The following is a 20,511-nucleotide window of genomic DNA, read 5'->3' as shown; positions in this document are numbered from 1 at the left end:
AAGATGACAGGTCAGCAAAAAAAGAAAGACCTCCCAAAGGTCATCGTTCTTTCATGCGCACATCATGAAACAAATACAATGCGATGGATACAATATCAAGATCAATCTCCGTAAACCGCAGAATAGTTCATTAAAGATTTTCTTTCTTCTGCTAAACTTCGTCAAAGCCATGAAGCACTTAAAAACGACGGCAAAAGTTCGGGTGCGGTCAGAACGAGAGTCGCTCGAGAAGAGATGAAGTTACTTTCTTCCTTCTTTTTGACTACGAGTGCGTTTCACTCGACAACTATTATCTCCACGTCTGCTACATCAACAACTTCATTCAGCCCAACAGAATCATCCCAGCCAGTCAGCTACTGCGAGTTTCCAAAGCTCAAGCAAGGCTGTGACCCGGACAATGGAGCAGCTTTCGGATCGTCAGTCAAATGCAAAAAGAAGTGCAACGGTTTTAAGGAAAGGAATTAACGTCTGATAATTTACAAGAAAATTTTTGTCGGACATGCTTAAATCCAATCTAAGCAAGCGACAAAGACAAAGACCAGGGTGATCAGTCGAAAATATGGTTCTGTTCTCTACTCAGTCGACTTCAAAGGGAAAACAAGGCTGCCAGCAGAGGAGGATTACGTCGGAATGGTTCGCTTCAAAATTTCCAACTGCGGCGAGTTCGTCACTGACCATCATCTCCACTTGCAAGATCTACATGTTTCATTTTCTGACCTCCAACTTGATGTCTACGAAAGTCAGTTCATCGGACATCAAACGCCGAAAAAAGAAAGACATGGGACGAAAGAAAGTGTTTTTCTCCAGTTTTCTCGACGATATCAACAACGAGAACTGAAGAATGAGAATGGTGACTCTTTGCTGATGGAGGTGAATTTCAATGAAGATCAGCACGACTTTGAAGCAGTGGAAGAATGCGTGACAAAAGCTAATTATTATTTCATGACCAAGGTGAGAATCAAGCTCTTTCAAAACCAGCCAAGCCTTAATTCAATTTTTAGCAAATCGATGAAGAAACCAACAACGAAGACTACACCAAATGTATGCTCCATTCACTCTACAAAGAGCCGATCGATTGGGAGGAAACTTTCGAGTTTCCACCCCTATCCATGCCGAAGACGAAAACTTGTTCAAGCCCTGGAAGTTCTTCGAAAATCGCTGGTGGACAAGAAACGAAAAAGGGAAGATACCCCTGGTTTGCTTGGAGCGAGAAGACGGGCTTTGATGAGACCGAAAACTGCGGCTTGACAATTTTGACAAAATACGAGGACGGTTCTGACGATTGGCTTGTGACAGACTCGTGGTGCTGCTACTTTGATATGTCCCGATTCAACATCCATATTGGCGCTTATGACTTGGAATACCCCGACAACGATGAATACATAATCAATCCCATCGAGTATCGAAATGGAATTCTATCTGAAACCAGACAATGCATGGTCAGGGTTCCGAATCTGATTGACAACGCACCCGATTCTTGTGCTGGCGGATCGTGTTTTGAGCCAGCTTGCTTATCAGATGTGGAGTTGGAAGAGTAAGTTAAATCTTGGGTTGAATTTTTGTCTTAATAATTTTTAGTGGAACAAGCTGCTATATAGCTGGCCTTGGTGACTACATTGAGTTCGTGCCCGAGCAAGCGACGGTTCTCCGTGATGCGGTTCTAATCTATTTGGATGGAGAATTCAAATCAATCGACGAAAATGACCCAGCAAAGACTTGCCTTGGTGATACTGGCGGAGGGCTCATCTGCCTCGTCGATGACTATCCTGTTCTCAAAGGCGTGCTTGACTACAATTGGGGCCTTTGCGCTGAGGTTGACGATTTAATCAGTGTCAGTTTTGTTGACGCGAACGAAATGGAGAGCTTTGTTCTCACTCCACCTCCTGTGACAGAACCAACCGAAACGTCGACAACTGACTCTTCTCCGCTTCCCACTGGTCCTGGAATCTTCCCAAATGCGACTTTCGAGCAGCCATCTTGGAAAAACATGACTTGTGAAACTCCTCTTGAACCAATCGAGAGCGAGCCTCTTACAAAAATCGTCGGCGGAACAGATGTGCCGATCGATGCGCATCCTTATTACGCGAACTTTGATTTCTCCTGCGGAGGGACATTGATCACAATGTTTGAAGATGGCTCTCACGATTTTGTACTGACTGCTGCGCACTGTTGTTTCGGTACAAATATAGATGATGCCCTTGTGCTTTTAGGAGTCTCAGTCATCGACCGGGTTGAACCTTGCAGTTTGGACCTTGAATTGCAAAACTTCAAGATTCACGAAGATTACGATCGTTTTGATTTCAACAGTACTGACGAGACTGGAACTCCTCATGACATCTGTCTTCTGAAAATTCCCAATGTCAAGCAGTCGCTCATCAATCAGTACGGCCCTGAGGGCCCAGAAACATGCGCATCGAAGATATCCCCAGCATGTCTTCCAGCAGACCATGTTGCCGACGGATCTTACTGCAAGGTTGCAGGTTATGGGGCTGGTAACGAGCCATCGCATCTTTTGAATGAAGTCGGCGTTTACACATTTTCTAACGAGTACTGTGAGGCAACGAATATGATAAGTTTCGAGCCAACAACTTGGGAAACGCAGTTTTGCGCTGGAATCCCAGATTTTGATGGCGATGGACAAACTGACGGAGGGAAGGATTCCTGCCAGGGCGACTCTGGAGGACCCTTGGTCTGCGAAGCTTTTGGAAAACCCGTTGTTTACGGTGTTGTTTCTTGGGGTTTCGGCTGCGCTGCTCCGAACTTTCCAGGAATTTACGCTAAAGTCTCCAATTATGTTGACTGGATATTCGATACAATGGACAATCTTCAAAATTCTTGAGCTTTGGAATAGGAACACGATCTTCACGAAAACACGTTACACAAATTGTCACTTATTTAGGCGATACTTCTTTTGCTTTTCTCAATACACTTAGCATGCAAAAAAAAAACGGTTTGATTTTCTTGAAGTCTTATTTTGCTCATTTTATTGCATATTTTCTTTCAAGATACAATTTTTCTTTTATAAAAGAACACAAAAATGGCTTTGACCATCAGTTGTAGCTTCTGGGAGAATTTAAATTTTTAGAAACATTTTTAATTCGAAATAAAAATTTACCTTTATCGAAGGCTCCAGCATTACCAATAAGCTTCACCACCGGGCAATCAGCAGCAGAACCGTCTGAGTATTTCGACTCGAAGAACTCTTTCTGGGCAGAATCAAGGTTGTCGTAGGCCCCTCTCAGATCGTCCAAAATTGATCGGAATTTGGTCACTTGATCAGGGCGGAGCTTGTCGTAAAAATCATTAATTGCACTCATTTCTTTCTCACTGTATTGCTCTCCCTCAGAAGCCTTGATTATATGCGGATGGAAGCGGAAGTCAATTTTATTTTTGTCGCTTACTATTGCTTCCTATTTTCTTCAGCGATGATACGAAAGGGACAAGTTTCAAAATAAGAATGCAAAAAAAAATATAGAAAGCAACTTTTTAGGTATAAACAGGAAATTTATTGAAATAAAGCGGCAGCTGTTTTTTGTGGAAGATGAGTTTTTTCTTCATTTTTTTTCTTCGTTATTTTTTGTCGGCTGCTACCATCTTGTGGTCTTCTGTACAGACGTGCGTTCTGCCATGTTTGATTCATGTTCTTAGTGGCGCGATATTTACACAAGAAAAACTTATATCAAAAAGTAAAAGTAGTTTTTTGGGGGATTGGGAAATTCAGGGTTGTTGGTTTTCTTTTTTTTAAATAGTACTCGCGTGTTTTATTTTGTGATGATCGTGGATGGTCGAAATTTTGTCGACCGCGACGATGAGTTAAAAATTAAAACAACAAATTTACAAAAAAAAAGACAAAAAAAAAATGTGGCATAAAAGATAAAAAAAAATCGGCGAGATTTTGTTTGAAAATTGAAGAAGTCTTTTTTGAAAGCGCAAAATATAAAACTACGGAAAAGGAGACGCGAAACAGGACTTCAAGGAAAACAAGTCAAGGGGTCAATTTTGTACTGCGACTGATTTTCACCTCTTACGCCCTGGTTGTGGTCCATTTCCGGATACTGCTCGGTGGAAGGGTTTTAATTTCGGCTTCGGTCGTTTCCGAAGATCTTGGGCTGTCCTCGTTGACCTTGGTAACCGTATTCCTGCACGACGAGACCTGAAAGATGGTTGATAAAATGGCGCAAAAAGAGGATTAAGGGTGTAGGCATCGATAAATCACTGCGTTGAAAACGTACCATCAAGAGAAAGACAATCGTTGTAGTCCTGAATGCTGCCTCTGTTCATGATCTTGAAGCTTTCGCAACCCTTAAAAATTTTAGTAATTTTGAAAAGGCATTTTTTGAAAAGTACGTTGATGGCGCAGCAGAATTTCTTGTCCATATCAAACGAAACTCGTCGGCAGCAGCATCGCTTCTGCGAATTGTAAGCCTGTCCGTTGCAGCAGCCGATCTTGACGTTTTTCATCTCGAAAAACTTCTTTCGGAGGCGGATGAGGCGGATCTAGATAAGTTGATGAGGAAGGAGTTAGTTTTGCATAAACATCAAAATTTTAATTTTTATTTAGTACTTATTTAGCTCAAATTTTTTACCTCCTCTCGGCTCAAGCTTTCTTCTTCGTAGTTGGCGGGAACGAGTTGTTCTTCTGGGATTTCTCCGACGAGTTGGACCATTGTGGCTTCATCTAGAAAGAAAAATGAAGAAATGAAACACCAGAATAATAATGCAACTTGTGTCTTTATGAATTTATCGATTGTTAGATTCATGGAATTTAAATAAGACCCATACCAGCTGTTATCCAATCCAGCAGAACGTATGTTCCTTATAAGAAAATCATAAAATTAATTATTACCTTCTTCTGGCTCTTCAAATTCCGTCGAAACAACACCCCCACTGACTGGATCAACAGAAGACAGATTGAATTCCGAGATTGGATTTCGTCGTGGAGTAACTTCTTGCTCTTCCTCTTCCTCGACTTCTTCAGAAAAGATTCCCATGTGAGCATCTGGGAAGGGAGCGTCGGGCCCATTGTATCGCGGGTAGATGATTTCCTGGAGCGGCTCGACATCCAAACCGACGTCCATTTGCATGCCGGGAGCGGGCTCTTCTTCTTGGTGAGAGTTTCCGCCCTTGTGCTTTTTGTGGATTTTGTCGGCGTCCATGCATGTCAGGTGACCGTTGTCAGATCGGGTCACCTTTCTGAATCGCTCCAAAGAATCGGGCTTGGGCTCTTTTCCCTGTCGTCGGAACTTGATTCCGTTCAAGACTGAAAATAAAAAGTTAGTTTCAATATAAAAAATTGAGGAAAAAATGATTATGAAGCGGGGTTGTATGGCACTAGCGCGTATTAAATTCCAAATGCGATAAAGCGATCAAAAGGATTTTGCCCGATGCGTTGGCACACGTGACTCTTGGCTCAAGAGTAGTGCCATCCCAGATGCGTGTATCTCTCTCTATTCCAGTCCTGAGACTCGCCCCAAAACAACCGCGAGCTGAATTTACGAGGGTATTGGACAGAGGGTTGAAAATTGACAATTTCTTTCTTTTTTCTTTCAAGTGGCAATTTTCGCAGCCACGTCAATCAAGAATTCAACACAGAAAAATCGCGACGAATGTCTCGTTTTTTGGTTCTTTGAAATCGAGTCTCGCGCAGCCGAGGAATGCCAATTTTTTGGCAGCTGACGTAAAATCAGACGAAGGAAGAGAGTTAATCGCGCCACAGACATCGTTAGAGTGTGGATAAGTGACCACACGTGACCTGGCTCACTGGAGCCATCTGCTCCGCTGCGAATCGTGAAAAAGACATTTTTTCATTTTCGCGGTCTCGTGGTTTCGGAGGAGCACATTATCACCTTCGCCAGGCGAAATTCCGCAAGGAGCAGGGGCCAATTTTAGACAACGAGAGGCTGACACCCCCTCGGAACGAAGACCCGTCTTTTTCGGGTTAAAGGATCACCCCGCAAAATCAAGATTGTAGAAATCAAGTCATTTTATGAATTCAGTTGAAAAAAAGTTCATTTTTAAGACATTGACTTTAGAGAGCTTCAATTGAAAGCCGTGCAGCGGCTTTTCCAAAAACGAAGCCGCTTCGAAATCTCAAAGAGATGACGAAAAAAATTATGGCGAAGCCGCTCTGCGGCTTCGTTTTAAAAAAAGCCGCTACGCGGCTTTCAGGAAAAGCTCTTTCAAGACCCTGACGTTATTTTTTAGACCGATTCATTTCCCGCATCATGGAAAATCCTTTAAATATTTTGCTGGACAACTAATTGAAAATTGAATTGTCGCAATTGGAAATTCTAGCTAATAACAGAGGCCCCGGAAATGTCCCCATGTTCGTCTCTACACGCTCCTTTCGCCCTACTCCGAAACCGCTCGACTGGCCGGTCGAAATTGATTTGTTGAACGCGGAGGAAGAGTAAGAACTAGCCTCAGCGACAAATGTCGCAACGAGAGAACATTAGAGGTCAGTCTTGTCGGGCCAAGAGCCGAACAAGCATGTGATTTAAGGGCGAAGAAACGAGCTTCATAACGAGCACGGAGCGATCTTAAACGCTCTATCATTATTTGCACTACTAGGGTTCAACGAAAACAATTTACCAAGCGAAATTTTTTCAAGCTTTTTTCAATTTTTGGGTCAAAAAATGACAGAATTTCTCAAATAAGAAGCTTTTTTTCAATTTAAATCATTATTCGTAGTTTTAATTGGAAAATTTGTCATTTTTTGAGCCAAAAATAGACGTTTTAAACCGTGTAAATGGTCATTTCCAACTTTGTAAGTTGTTTGCTGAGTAAACTCTTGTTTTGAAACATGTTTCTTAGAAGTTCCTATCGCTGAAAAAAAGGACTTTTCCACGAGGCATCTATAGAATCGCTGTTGGCACAACAAACCCTTCGCGCTCAACCCCACGATGAGTACTACCGAGAAGAGGGCCACTTGCCAGATTATCCCAAACGGAGCTAGGCACCGTTGTCCGCGGCTTTTCAAATACTTCACGATAAATTTCAGTTCTACTTCGACAAAAAATTCATCCTTAAAAATTTTTTCCAACGAAAAATCCTTCGAAAAATTGAGCATCAACCCTAACCCTAACCCCGGCAAAAAATCATCAAAGATACCCCTTTTTCCATCAAGAAACTACCTTCCTCGCCGAAAAACGGCGCCCTACCCTTAATAACAACGGGATGAAGGGCTGGGCCGACGTTGCCCCTAAAAGGCTTATGCTTAACTCGTAAAAATCGACAGGTAAAACGGCCGTCGATTTTACGCTGTGGCGCTTTTGCGGTGATGAACTTGATAAAATCCTCTTTCTTGAGGATTTTCGCTGACCAGGGCCAGCTCATTTTCACTTATACTTTTACGAGATCGTATTTCGCCCTATTTGGGAATGGCGGCAGCTGTATTTTGGGAGACACTTGTATTTTCACTTGTTGAGCCTTTTTCCGGAGCGTTAGAAGCGTGCTCGTATTTTCACAGGCGTCGCCAAAATGAGCAGCTTCTTGACTCGACTTGAAAAAACATTTTTTGAAATGAGCAGTCGCCGCTCATTCGAGATAAAAATTGATAAAAGACGAAAAAAGTAATAGAAAGAAAAACTATTTTTTCAATCGACATTTGGCTTTTAGAAAATTGAACTATCCTTTTTTTTGAAAATGTTTTTCTTTCTAAAAATCCAGCTAAGGAATAAGGGAGCGCAACCAATACCGAAGTGCGGTAAGGGTGTGGCGCAAAGGAAAGAGCGTTCATGCCGGAAAATGACCTAACGTTGGTTAAAGCGAAAACAATCAGTTAGAAGAAACGATGACTGGATGGAAGATCAAGCAAATGTGCAAATAGCTGCTGGTTCTGCTGCTGACTTCTGACAGAAGCCCCCAAAAGAGCTGAGCCAATTTGCCACCCGCGGGAGCAAGATGGAGCGGAGATCAATCAGTTAATAGGCTTTTTTTGACGACTTTTTCAAGAAAAAAAAGCTTTTTACTGAAATGCCTCTGACCCATTTTTAGCCACTTTCAAAGTCTTTCTTTAATTTTTCTTACACAAATGTTAAATTTAATTAATGTTCGTTCGGACTTATTTTCAGAGGATTTCAGTTTAATGATTTTACGTAAAACAGAATCTAAATTCCTCCCGCCTTTTTTGATGGCAAAACAACGGTGGTTGTCTTTCCCACACAAGAGCTCTTCCATGCGTCTCTGTTCCATTTGGGATTGTTGAAGACTCCTTGGAAGCAGTGAACTCGACCACTGACGCTTCCGTCTTCGCAGACAACCTGGTAGCTCGCTCGTTTCTTGTTGATCACGTTGGCAAGCTCTAGTCTGCCGTCCGAGATAGCAATCGTCGCAGCTCTGGCAATGCATGGATGAGCAGGCTTGGCGGAACATTTCAGCTCCATTCCGATCGGGAGATTTCTTAATTAAAAAATATAAATTGATTCTGAAATCGAAAACTTACTTTCTGACGATCGTAGCCGGGTCCCCGCATCGAGCCATAAATCGGGCGGCATCTTTTTTCGGCTTTGAAATCGACTTCTCTGTCCAGTCAGGAAGGAAGCCTTGGCCGCAAGTTGGATGGCATCGGACCTTGGATCTGGTTTGTCCATAGCCTGGACAAGCCCACGATCCGTTCTCGATAGGAAAGGCAGCTTGAGTCTCGTCGATCTTTGCATCGCAAATGACTCGTCGACTCTCTCGTTCTTCGGCAGTCAGCGAAGCGTACTGCTGGAAGTAGCCGGCGCTAGCTATTTGAGCTAAAATACAATTCAGAAGCTTCATTCTCGAGCTCGGATTTTTGATAATTAATTGGTCTTGCCCGAGTTTATAAAGAGCATAGCATGTTTTTACTTCAACTAGAATTTGCGAGGGCAACATAGCGCTCTACCAGATAGACACAAATTTCGATAATCAAAAAATGCTTGTTTGGAACAAAATTTATTTCGAACTCATCGAAAGTACTCATCTTTTTCTATTATTTTTAAAAAGCAATAACAATATTGTCTTTTCTGGGACGTACGTAGTACGGTTTTTCGAAAATTTACTAATGTTCACTAATTTCACAATGTGAAAAATTGAAAAGTGAATGATAAATGACAATTTTTAACAAAACAAAACTCCAAAAATTGGCTTTTTCAACCTAAATCACCATAACTACCCAATTTTTTCTCCACGTTTGCTTCTTAGTACTCGTTTAAACAATGTTTTTTGACAGTTAGATTTTCACAATTTTTAAGGATTTGGCCGTAACCTTTGTTAAGAGTAACGCCCACTTCGACGAAAATTTTTTCAATCTTCGAAAATTTTTTTTGAAATTTTTCCACGTTGACTTCTTCATTTAACCCTTTATTATCCCCTGAAATTAGAATTAAAGAAATTAAAATTTTTTTAATTATGCTTGTTCAAAAAGTCAAGAAAGCGACCACCTCCCCCTTAAATTTGATTTTTTACTGCAGCTGATTTTCGACATTTTGAGAAAAAAAAGTCTCTTATTATGGACTCCGACTGTAATACAGTTCGATCCGGGGGATTCGGTCAATACAGTGACCTATTTTAAGCACTCACTGATCTTTAGAAAGAAACTGCATTATGCAGTTAGGGTTAGGTCGTTAGGTTAGGTTTTTTTCTCCTTACACTTCGACATCTAAATTTCGTAAATTTCCGGGTTAGGGATGAGCCTTATTTTCAGCGCCTGATCTCGAGGTCGTTTTGTAGCTGCTCGTTCCTGTTTTCGCCTCGTTCACAAGGCATTTTTATCACTTCTTTCAAATGGCTTAAATCACCAAATACCACGAAAAAAATTTTTTTTACCCGTCCGCAAAATTTGAAATCTCCCATAGATGAATTTAGACAGGATCTGAACTAGATCTTCAAGTGCCAATTGACTCGTTTAAAAAGACAACTATCAATGTTTCTCTCTTTATTGCAAAAACACGGGCACTTGCTTAGCCATAATCATATTCTCTCGAAATTAAGGTCAAATGCTTGTGGGGCACATCGTGTTTGGAATTATCAAAAATAGATTAATTTAGACGCAAGTTGGCCCAGATCTTCGACGCAATGAAAATGTGGGTCATATGAATACTATAAAGTGATACCTATAACTTATATAAAACTCCCAGTTTCGAGTTATTTGAAATAAATATAAGGTCAAAACTACTAGGAGTTAGGGCCATGTTTTTATCTATCCATAAGAAAGCCTTTTCCAAGAGCTTTTGAATGATCCAATACGAAGCTCCGATGGTGGTGATAGATTTTTACGTCCGCGGCCTACTTCTTTCCACAGGTCTACTTTTACATTTTTCAGATCAAGACGATCGTTTGAGCTACGTTTCTGTTCCGAACTCAGATTACTCCGCAACCACAATCGCCTCTGAAATGAATAGATCGAGAAGCACCGACTACGAGTCGGAAGAAGAGTATATGTGAGTGTTAGCTCTCGTCACAGTCAGTCATTGCATCTACTCTGTCTGTGAGCGCTTACCTAACCAAACTGATAACAACCGGTACTGCTTCTTTTCTATGCATGCAGCTCACTCTTCACTCAAGGAGTCAAGAGCAATAAGCTCAAATAAAACACCAATACCTAGATACATATACCAACAAAGTTGTACAAAGTTGTTTTCTTCCTTGATTCCGATACCGACCGCAGTTGACGAGCAATTTACCACTCTTACAGTATGAAAATGCATAACCATTCCAGTTTGGTGATGATCAACAGAGCGTAGCGATAGAAGATACACCAGAGACGAGCGATCCCTCTCTAGAACTTCCTCCACCTCCTGTCTTAAAGCCTCCTCTTTCCAACTTTTCGATGAAGACGTTCCAAAGCTTGCCGTAGACGGATCACCCTCAGTGACGCCTTGAAAGTTGATATTGATTATTGCGTATGAAAATAAAGCGCTACTTTAAAATAATGCTCGAGAAATAAATTTCTAAAAAATATTATCATAAAAGAACCTCCCCGGTAAACAAAAATTGATGAGAGCTTATTTTTAATGTCAAGAAGGATGATTATCCTTTGATCTGATGACCAATACATAAAAATTGATCAGAGCCTCTTTTAAAATCGAGAAGGATGATTATGCACGAGTTGGGAGTTGAATCATTCAAAACTACGCGGGCCCATTGAGCGGGCGAACATTGCCCAGAGCGATCAATAGCAGCCACAGTTGGCCAATAGATAGAGCTACAGCGAGTTTTGGGTTCGCTCCCGCGCGTTTTGACACTTACTCCCCATTCACGCACGCTAAAAGCTCAAAGAGGGAGCCTCAGTTTGCTCAATTAGCTACGAAATAGAAAGTATATTTACAGAAGGAGAAATCAGAAGAAGCTGTCAGTAAATATTGAAGAACAATGGGACAGGTGTTTGAAGAGTGGCAACATGAGTATGCGAATGAACAGGTAAATCAATATTTCTTCTTCAAAAAGTTTGTTTTTGAATTGAGATTTAATTAATTTATTAAATAGAAAAATTATTGACGGTACACATCGTGCTGTAAAGGAGGATAGATTACGTTTTTCATTCATTTTTTGATAAAAAAACTAAATAAAAATGATATTTATCGGGACATTATGGTCTTTATTTCGCTCTAAAACAATCTCCCCCCTTTCGTTTATTCAAAATTCTCCATCAATCAAGCTCAAATTGCCGTTAATTAGTTTCATCTTTCGAAGCCCCGCGCACGAGTTCCCTCACCCGTGACCATTTTCACACAGATTTAAAAATATCCATTTTGACCTTTTTGAAATTTTCCAATTTAGGTTTCTGACCTAAACAGAGACATGGTGAGAACACGAGCGGATCGGATCCGGGCTGCCATGTTTCCCGAAACTCTTGACGACGGATCGAGCTTTGTTTCGACTCAGTACGAAACTGGAGAGGCCACCTGTGTTCAAAAGCTTGCCCAGCCGAGCCAACTGCTCAAGGAGGCCATTGTCATGCTGATCCACTACAAGGATGATGTCGATGTAACCGCCATTGCCATTCCGGAACTAATTAAGGCAAGGGTTCATTAATAAATTACGACTTTGAAAGTCTACTTGCTGCATCTTTTTTTCTGCGTCTTTCAAATTCAAATTGACAACCCAATAAAAAGCTGTTGCAAGATCCTGACCGCGGCGTCGCTCGACAAGCAGCTGGCACCGTTTTCCAACTTGCGAAAAAAGAAGCCCCGCGACATGCGCTCATTGAAAGTCCCGATCTCATCCCCGCCATCGTCAAGGTCCTCACGACCAACGACGACCCTGAAACCGTCAAGGCCTTGGCTGGTACTTTGACAGCGATTTCTGGATCGAAAAAGGGTCTCTTGTCGATTTTCCGATCCGGTGGAATTCCCGCTCTTGTCAAGATGCTCTCTTCGCCCGTCGAAAAAGTGGTCCATTACTCCCTCACCACACTCCACAACATCCTCCAACACCAGGGAGACGACGCCAAACGAGCCGTCCGATTGGCTGGTGGAGTCCAAAAGATGGTCGATTTGCTCTCAAAGGACAATGCTCCACTTCGAATGCTCGCTCTTTTAACTGATTGCTTGGAAATGCTCTCCTTTCAGCACCAAGAATCGAAGCTCATTATCGTCTCAAAGCACGGAACCCAGCAGCTTATTCGCATTCTCCAGCACAATGCCGATTATGAAAAGCTTCTATTTACCACGTGTCGTTTGTTGAAGGTCCTTTCTGTCGAGACCTCGAATAAACAAGTGATTATCGAGTGCAATGGAATGAACATTCTCGGCGCAATGTTGGATAATCCATCCAACAGAGTCGTTATGAACTGTCTCTGGACGCTTCGAAATCTCTCTGATCAAGCGACCAAGGAAGAAGGATTGGATGATTTGCTCCAGCGATCTGTTCGGCTTTTGGAATCGAACGATGTCGGAATCGTCATGTGCTGCGTTGGAATCCTCTCAAACTTGACCTGCAACAATGCGAGAAACAAAGCCCTCGTTTGCCACTTTGGCGGTGTCCAGGCGCTTGTTCAAACGATGCTCCAAGCTGTCGAGCGGGATGACATCACCGAACCGGCCATTTGCGCGCTGCGACATTTGACATCGCGACATGAGCAAGCAAAGGCGGCACAGGAAGCTGTTCGACATGGAATTCCAACGCTCGTGAAGCTCCTTGGCCCTGACTCTCACTACCCACTCGTCAAGGCAGTTATTGGCCTCTGCCGAAACTTGGGCATCGGATCTGCAAACCAGCAATATCTTCGTGACGCAGGAGCGATTCCGAAATTGATTGAGCTGCTTTTCCGAGCGGACGGGGAGATGTCCCGCGGCTACCGAGATGACGACGAAGATGGAGTTGTCCCGGAAGATGTAGCGGAAGGTTCCACTGGCGCACTTCACGTCTTGGCGCGAGATCCAATGAATCGACAGCTCATCCGACAATCCAATGTGATTCCAACTGTTGTTCGATTCCTGTCTTCTCCGAATGGGAATATGCAGCGAAGCGCAGGTAAGATCATATGCTTTCTCAAGAAAGACATTCTCTAAGATGTTTCAAAAAACGTAGTTTCAAATTTACAATAAATTTTCTAGCTGGTCTTTTGTGCGAACTCGCAACTGATAAGGAAGCTGCCGACCAAATCGAAGCTCAAAACGCCACTGTTATCCTCCAACCCCTCCTTCACTCTGCAAACGAGTGCGTCGCCACCTATGCCGCTGCCACGATGTACCGAATGTCTGAAGATAAGCCCCACGATATCCGTAAACGACTCTCCCAGGTAAAAACGAAATTGGATGAAAACAAAGTGATAACGATACAACTTTCACAGGAGCTGACAAACTCGCTCTTCCGACCAGAGGATTTGGACGATCACTACAACAACGACGAGGTAAATTAATCTTTCAATCTTCCTTCTCCTACTTCTTGTATCTTCCTTCTTCTTTTCCTTTCTTTTTCACTTCCACTAGGCTATTTTCCGCACAACACGTCCCATTTTCGGAATGGTTGACGCCCAGGCATGTTCAAAAATGATCATTAAAAAAATCACGGAAAAGCAAGAGCACGGATCACAAATCTTAGTCTGAGATTAATTTTGACCAAGATTCTGAGAAAGCTCTCTACAGAATTTCGATTATCGATTAAATTTTAATTTTCGATTAAATTTTAATTTTCTCATAAAAAAAAAACACGGAAAAACAAGTGCACGTATCACAGATTTATATTTTGGCACTGATTTTTGAATGAATTTGGAAAGAAAGCTGCAGAAAAAGCCGTCAAGGCCGCTGGAGAAGAATATGAAAAGCAAATGAGAGAATATGAAATTGCTGTGGAGAAGCAAAAGGAGGCAGAGAGGAATATTGATGAAGAAATTGCCAGACTCGAAGCTGCGAAAAGCAAGCCCAAGGTTTCAGGGAAGGTTCAAATGAAGAAAAGGAGCTCAAAAGATTTATTGTCATATTGTTGAACCAACAAGTAGCTCAAGTGACTCCAAAACCAGAAAGTGGAATTGAAAACACCTCGTTCGTGCGCGAGTCTCCCAGCCGAATGAGCAAGGCTTCCCTCCCTCAAACTCTCCGAGCATCGACTCATGCTTCCGCTCGTGCTTCCGGAAGATCCTCGGCAGTTCCCAAGCCTAGAAGCTCGCCGCCAGAAAAACAAGCGAAAATGGAAATTGATGAGAATTTGAATAGGCAATTTTGTTGAAAGAGAATTCTGCAATTCTTCCTGGTTTTCTTCCTTGTTTTCAACGAAAAATGAGTACCACAAACAATTCAAAGCACATCACAGTTTTCACTGAAGCGGATATTGAAATGATTTCTATTGCGGCTCAGAAATCCGAGGTTCAATAACAACAAGATTTGAGCGATTTGATTATTGGCTTGATTGGATCCAGATTTATCCTCCTTTCTCTAACTCCTTTCTTTCCTCCTTTGATTTCTAACTAACCTCTCCCTCCATTCTTTAAAATTATACAAGCATTTAAAACAAGTTCAGGTGACGACCTACCACGACGAAGGAACATCCCTCCTCCCCTCTGAGCACCGATCTCCGACCGCGATGACTCAAATGTCGCGCTCTGGCCACCAAACTCCCGACCAACAACTCAACGGTTGGCACGATACTGACATCTAAGCCAAAATCGACATGTCATTTCCTTAGAAAAATCCCTGTTTCCTTCACCAATGTTTGACCTAACTTTCCCTCTTTCTTTTTCCCCGAAAAATCAAAGCGTACTAAGCATTCTTTTCTTTACTGTTTTGACCGTACAAGCGTTTAATTAAAACATGTTGCACTCCGTAAAAGTTGTTGGTTCATCTATTTGTAAGAATTTCAAGATGACAGGTCAGCAAAAAAAGAAAGACCTCCCAAAGGTCATCGTTCTTTCATGCGCACATCATGAAACAAATACAATGCGATGGATACAATATCAAGATCAATCTCCGTAAACCGCAGAATAGTTCATTAAAGATTTTCTTTCTTCTGCTAAACTTCGTCAAAGCCATGAAGCACTTAAAAACGACGGCAAAAGTTCGGGTGCGGTCAGAACGAGAGTCGCTCGAGAAGAGATGAAGTTACTTTCTTCCTTCTTTTTGACTACGAGTGCGTTTCACTCGACAACTATTATCTCCACGTCTGCTACATCAACAACTTCATTCAGCCCAACAGAATCATCCCAGCCAGTCAGCTACTGCGAGTTTCCAAAGCTCAAGCAAGGCTGTGACCCGGACAATGGAGCAGCTTTCGGATCGTCAGTCAAATGCAAAAAGAAGTGCAACGGTTTTAAGGAAAGGAATTAACGTCTGATAATTTACAAGAAAATTTTTGTCGGACATGCTTAAATCCAATCTAAGCAAGCGACAAAGACAAAGACCAGGGTGATCAGTCGAAAATATGGTTCTGTTCTCTACTCAGTCGACTTCAAAGGGAAAACAAGGCTGCCAGCAGAGGAGGATTACGTCGGAATGGTTCGCTTCAAAATTTCCAACTGCGGCGAGTTCGTCACTGACCATCATCTCCACTTGCAAGATCTACATGTTTCATTTTCTGACCTCCAACTTGATGTCTACGAAAGTCAGTTCATCGGACATCAAACGCCGAAAAAAGAAAGACATGGGACGAAAGAAAGTGTTTTTCTCCAGTTTTCTCGACGATATCAACAACGAGAACTGAAGAATGAGAATGGTGACTCTTTGCTGATGGAGGTGAATTTCAATGAAGATCAGCACGACTTTGAAGCAGTGGAAGAATGCGTGACAAAAGCTAATTATTATTTCATGACCAAGGTGAGAATCAAGCTCTTTCAAAACCAGCCAAGCCTTAATTCAATTTTTAGCAAATCGATGAAGAAACCAACAACGAAGACTACACCAAATGTATGCTCCATTCACTCTACAAAGAGCCGATCGATTGGGAGGAAACTTTCGAGTTTCCACCCCTATCCATGCCGAAGACGAAAACTTGTTCAAGCCCTGGAAGTTCTTCGAAAATCGCTGGTGGACAAGAAACGAAAAAGGGAAGATACCCCTGGTTTGCTTGGAGCGAGAAGACGGGCTTTGATGAGACCGAAAACTGCGGCTTGACAATTTTGACAAAATACGAGGACGGTTCTGACGATTGGCTTGTGACAGACTCGTGGTGCTGCTACTTTGATATGTCCCGATTCAACATCCATATTGGCGCTTATGACTTGGAATACCCCGACAACGATGAATACATAATCAATCCCATCGAGTATCGAAATGGAATTCTATCTGAAACCAGACAATGCATGGTCAGGGTTCCGAATCTGATTGACAACGCACCCGATTCTTGTGCTGGCGGATCGTGTTTTGAGCCAGCTTGCTTATCAGATGTGGAGTTGGAAGAGTAAGTTAAATCTTGGGTTGAATTTTTGTCTTAATAATTTTTAGTGGAACAAGCTGCTATATAGCTGGCCTTGGTGACTACATTGAGTTCGTGCCCGAGCAAGCGACGGTTCTCCGTGATGCGGTTCTAATCTATTTGGATGGAGAATTCAAATCAATCGACGAAAATGACCCAGCAAAGACTTGCCTTGGTGATACTGGCGGAGGGCTCATCTGCCTCGTCGATGACTATCCTGTTCTCAAAGGCGTGCTTGACTACAATTGGGGCCTTTGCGCTGAGGTTGACGATTTAATCAGTGTCAGTTTTGTTGACGCGAACGAAATGGAGAGCTTTGTTCTCACTCCACCTCCTGTGACAGAACCAACCGAAACGTCGACAACTGACTCTTCTCCGCTTCCCACTGGTCCTGGAATCTTCCCAAATGCGACTTTCGAGCAGCCATCTTGGAAAAACATGACTTGTGAAACTCCTCTTGAACCAATCGAGAGCGAGCCTCTTACAAAAATCGTCGGCGGAACAGATGTGCCGATCGATGCGCATCCTTATTACGCGAACTTTGATTTCTCCTGCGGAGGGACATTGATCACAATGTTTGAAGATGGCTCTCACGATTTTGTACTGACTGCTGCGCACTGTTGTTTCGGTACAAATATAGATGATGCCCTTGTGCTTTTAGGAGTCTCAGTCATCGACCGGGTTGAACCTTGCAGTTTGGACCTTGAATTGCAAAACTTCAAGATTCACGAAGATTACGATCGTTTTGATTTCAACAGTACTGACGAGACTGGAACTCCTCATGACATCTGTCTTCTGAAAATTCCCAATGTCAAGCAGTCGCTCATCAATCAGTACGGCCCTGAGGGCCCAGAAACATGCGCATCGAAGATATCCCCAGCATGTCTTCCAGCAGACCATGTTGCCGACGGATCTTACTGCAAGGTTGCAGGTTATGGGGCTGGTAACGAGCCATCGCATCTTTTGAATGAAGTCGGCGTTTACACATTTTCTAACGAGTACTGTGAGGCAACGAATATGATAAGTTTCGAGCCAACAACTTGGGAAACGCAGTTTTGCGCTGGAATCCCAGATTTTGATGGCGATGGACAAACTGACGGAGGGAAGGATTCCTGCCAGGGCGACTCTGGAGGACCCTTGGTCTGCGAAGCTTTTGGAAAACCCGTTGTTTACGGTGTTGTTTCTTGGGGTTTCGGCTGCGCTGCTCCGAACTTTCCAGGAATTTACGCTAAAGTCTCCAATTATGTTGACTGGATATTCGATACAATGGACAATCTTCAAAATTCTTGAGCTTTGGAATAGGAACACGATCTTCACGAAAACACGTTACACAAATTGTCACTTATTTAGGCGATACTTCTTTTGCTTTTCTCAATACACTTAGCATGCAAAAAAACGGTTTGATTTTCTTGAAGTCTTATTTTGCTCATTTTATTGCATATTTTCTTTCAAGATACAATTTTTCTTTTATAAAAGAACACAAAAATGGCTTTGACCATCAGTTGTAGCTTCTGGGAGAATTTAAATTTTTAGAAACATTTTTAATTCGAAATAAAAATTTACCTTTATCGAAGGCTCCAGCATTACCAATAAGCTTCACCACCGGGCAATCAGCAGCAGAACCGTCTGAGTATTTCGACTCGAAGAACTCTTTCTGGGCAGAATCAAGGTTGTCGTAGGCCCCTCTCAGATCGTCCAAAATTGATCGGAATTTGGTCACTTGATCAGGGCGGAGCTTGTCGTAAAAATCATTAATTGCACTCATTTCTTTCTCACTGTATTGCTCTCCCTCAGAAGCCTTGATTATATGCGGATGGAAGCGGAAGTCAATTTTATTTTTGTCGCTTACTATTGCTTCCTATTTTCTTCAGCGATGATACGAAAGGGACAAGTTTCAAAATAAGAATGCAAAAAAAAATATAGAAAGCAACTTTTTAGGTATAAACAGGAAATTTATTGAAATAAAGCGGCAGCTGTTTTTTGTGGAAGATGAGTTTTTTCTTCATTTTTTTTCTTCGTTATTTTTTGTCGGCTGCTACCATCTTGTGGTCTTCTGTACAGACGTGCGTTCTGCCATGTTTGATTCATGTTCTTAGTGGCGCGATATTTACACAAGAAAAACTTATATCAAAAAGTAAAAGTAGTTTTTTGGGGGATTGGGAAATTCAGGGTTGTTGGTTTTCTTTTTTTTAAATAGTACTCGCGTGTTTTATTTTGTGATGATCGTGGATGGTCGAAATTTTGTCGACCGCGACGATGAGTTAAAAATTGAAAATATGAAAAACATGACTTGTGAAACTCCTCTTGAACCAATCGAGAGCGAACCTCTTACAAAAATCATCGGCGGAACAGATGTGCCGATCGATGCGCATCCTTATTACGCGAACTTTGATTTCTCCTGCGGAGGAACATTGATCACAATGTTTGAAGACGGCTCTCACGATTTTGTGCTGACTGCTGCACACTGTTGTTTCGGTACAAATATAGATGATGCCCTTGTGCTTCTAGGAGTCTCAGTCATCGACCGTGTTGAACCTTGCAGTTTGGACCTTGAGTTGCAAGACTTCAAAATTCACGAAAATTACGATCATTTTGATTTCAACAGTACTGACGAGACTGGAACTCCTCATGACATCTGTCTTCTGAAAATTCCCAATGTCAAGGAGTCGCTTATCAATCAGTACGGGCCTGACGGCCCAGAGACTTGCGCATCGAAGATATCCCCTGCATGTCTTCCAGCAGACCATGTTGCCGACGGATCTTACTGCAAGGTAGCAGGTTATGGGGTTGGTAACGAGCCAAGTCATCTTTTGAATGAAGTCGGCGTCTACACATTTTCTAACGAGTACTGTGAAGCGACGAATATGATAAGTTTTGAGCCAACAACCTGGGAGACACAGTTTTGCGCTGGAATACCCGATTTTGATGGCGATGGACAAACTGACGGCGGTAAAGACTCCTGCCAGGGCGACTCTGGAGGACCCTTGGTCTGCGAAGCTTTTGGAAAACCCGTTGTTTACGGTGTTGTATCTTGGGGTTTCGGCTGCGCTGCTCCGAATTTTCCAGGAATTTACGCTAAAGTTTCGAATTATGTGGACTGGATATTCGATACAATGGAGAATCTTCAAAATTCTTGAGCTTTGGAAATTGAACACGATCTTCACGAAAACACCTTACACAAATTGTCACTTATTTAGGCGATACTTCTTTTGCTTTTCTCAATACACTTAGCATGTAAAAAACGGTTTGATTTTCTTGAAGTCTTATTTTGATCATTTTATTGCATATTTTCTTTCAAGATACAATTTTTCTTTTATAAAAGAATACAAAAATGGCTTTGACCATCAGTTGTTGCTTCTGGGAGAATTTAAATTTTTAGAAACATTTTTAATTCGAAATAAAAATTTACCTGTATCGAAGGCTTCAGCATTACCAATAAGCCTCACCACCGGGCAATCACCAGCAGAACCGTCTGAGTATTTCGACTCGAAGAACTCTTTCTCGGCAGGATCAAGGTTGTCGTAGGCCCCTCTCAGATCCTCCAAAATTTATTGGAACTTGTTCACTTGATCAGGGCGGAGCTTGTCGTAAAAATCATTAATTGCACTCATTTCTTTCTCACTGTATTGCTCTCCCTCAGAAGCCTTGATTATATGGGGATGAAAGCGGAAGTAAATGTTATTTTTGTAGATTCCTATT

The 20,511-nt window shown here is 42.2% G+C and overlaps 6 protein-coding genes across 7 annotated transcripts; 4 read left to right on the top strand and 2 right to left on the bottom strand.

The window, feature by feature from the left end:
• Positions 1–397: 397 nt before the first annotated feature.
• Positions 398–2,923, top strand: LOC145711818 (uncharacterized). Its single transcript, XM_081789507.1, has 4 exons — positions 398–445; positions 520–951; positions 1,002–1,534; positions 1,579–2,923. The coding sequence occupies exons 1-4, from the start codon at positions 398–400 to the stop codon at positions 2,837–2,839; spliced, it is 2,274 nt and encodes a 757-aa protein (XP_081645633.1). The 3' UTR covers positions 2,840–2,923.
• A 560-nt stretch (positions 2,924–3,483) lies between these two features.
• LOC145695465 (uncharacterized) lies at positions 3,484–5,268 on the bottom strand. Its single transcript, XM_081772450.1, has 5 exons — positions 4,847–5,268; positions 4,587–4,678; positions 4,348–4,497; positions 4,233–4,302; positions 3,484–4,153 (listed from the first exon to the last, which is right to left on the bottom strand). Exons 1-5 carry the CDS (start codon positions 5,154–5,156, stop codon positions 4,074–4,076), a joined length of 702 nt encoding a protein of 233 aa, XP_081628576.1. The 5' UTR covers positions 5,157–5,268; the 3' UTR covers positions 3,484–4,073.
• A 2,840-nt stretch (positions 5,269–8,108) lies between these two features.
• On the bottom strand, positions 8,109–8,764 carry LOC145711817 (uncharacterized). Its single transcript, XM_081789506.1, has 2 exons — positions 8,444–8,764; positions 8,109–8,400 (listed from the first exon to the last, which is right to left on the bottom strand). Exons 1-2 carry the CDS (start codon positions 8,761–8,763, stop codon positions 8,109–8,111), a joined length of 612 nt encoding a protein of 203 aa, XP_081645632.1. The 5' UTR covers position 8,764.
• A 2,349-nt stretch (positions 8,765–11,113) lies between these two features.
• On the top strand, positions 11,114–15,222 carry LOC145695920 (catenin beta-like). 2 transcript variants are annotated; one of them, XM_081772969.1, is made up of 7 exons: positions 11,114–11,385; positions 11,746–11,985; positions 12,081–13,440; positions 13,524–13,708; positions 13,760–13,819; positions 13,899–13,950; positions 14,190–14,410. In XM_081772969.1, the coding sequence occupies exons 1-7, from the start codon at positions 11,338–11,340 to the stop codon at positions 14,393–14,395; spliced, it is 2,151 nt and encodes a 716-aa protein (XP_081629095.1). In that variant the 5' UTR covers positions 11,114–11,337; the 3' UTR covers positions 14,396–14,410. The 2 variants fall into 2 exon arrangements, with proteins under 2 accessions (XP_081629095.1, XP_081629096.1); XM_081772970.1 differs by lacking the exons at positions 13,899–13,950; positions 14,190–14,410 and adding an exon at positions 14,926–15,222 and having other exon boundaries at positions 11,117–11,385.
• Positions 15,223–15,794: 572 nt separating this feature from the next.
• On the top strand, positions 15,795–18,186 carry LOC145702243 (uncharacterized). The gene is made up of 3 exons (XM_081779462.1): positions 15,795–16,214; positions 16,265–16,797; positions 16,842–18,186. The coding sequence occupies exons 1-3, from the start codon at positions 15,894–15,896 to the stop codon at positions 18,100–18,102; spliced, it is 2,115 nt and encodes a 704-aa protein (XP_081635588.1). The 5' UTR covers positions 15,795–15,893; the 3' UTR covers positions 18,103–18,186.
• Positions 18,187–19,097: 911 nt separating this feature from the next.
• On the top strand, positions 19,098–20,038 carry LOC145711815 (trypsin-1-like). The gene has a single exon (XM_081789505.1). The coding sequence runs from the start codon at positions 19,098–19,100 to the stop codon at positions 19,947–19,949; it is 852 nt and encodes a 283-aa protein (XP_081645631.1). The 3' UTR covers positions 19,950–20,038.
• The last annotated feature ends 473 nt before the right edge of the window (positions 20,039–20,511 follow it).

Source organism: Oikopleura dioica, chromosome 1 (assembly GCF_907165135.1).
Source record: "Oikopleura dioica chromosome 1, OKI2018_I68_1.0, whole genome shotgun sequence".
NCBI lineage: Eukaryota > Metazoa > Chordata > Appendicularia > Copelata > Oikopleuridae > Oikopleura > Oikopleura dioica.
This window is presented reverse-complemented; position numbering and strand designations above follow the sequence as displayed.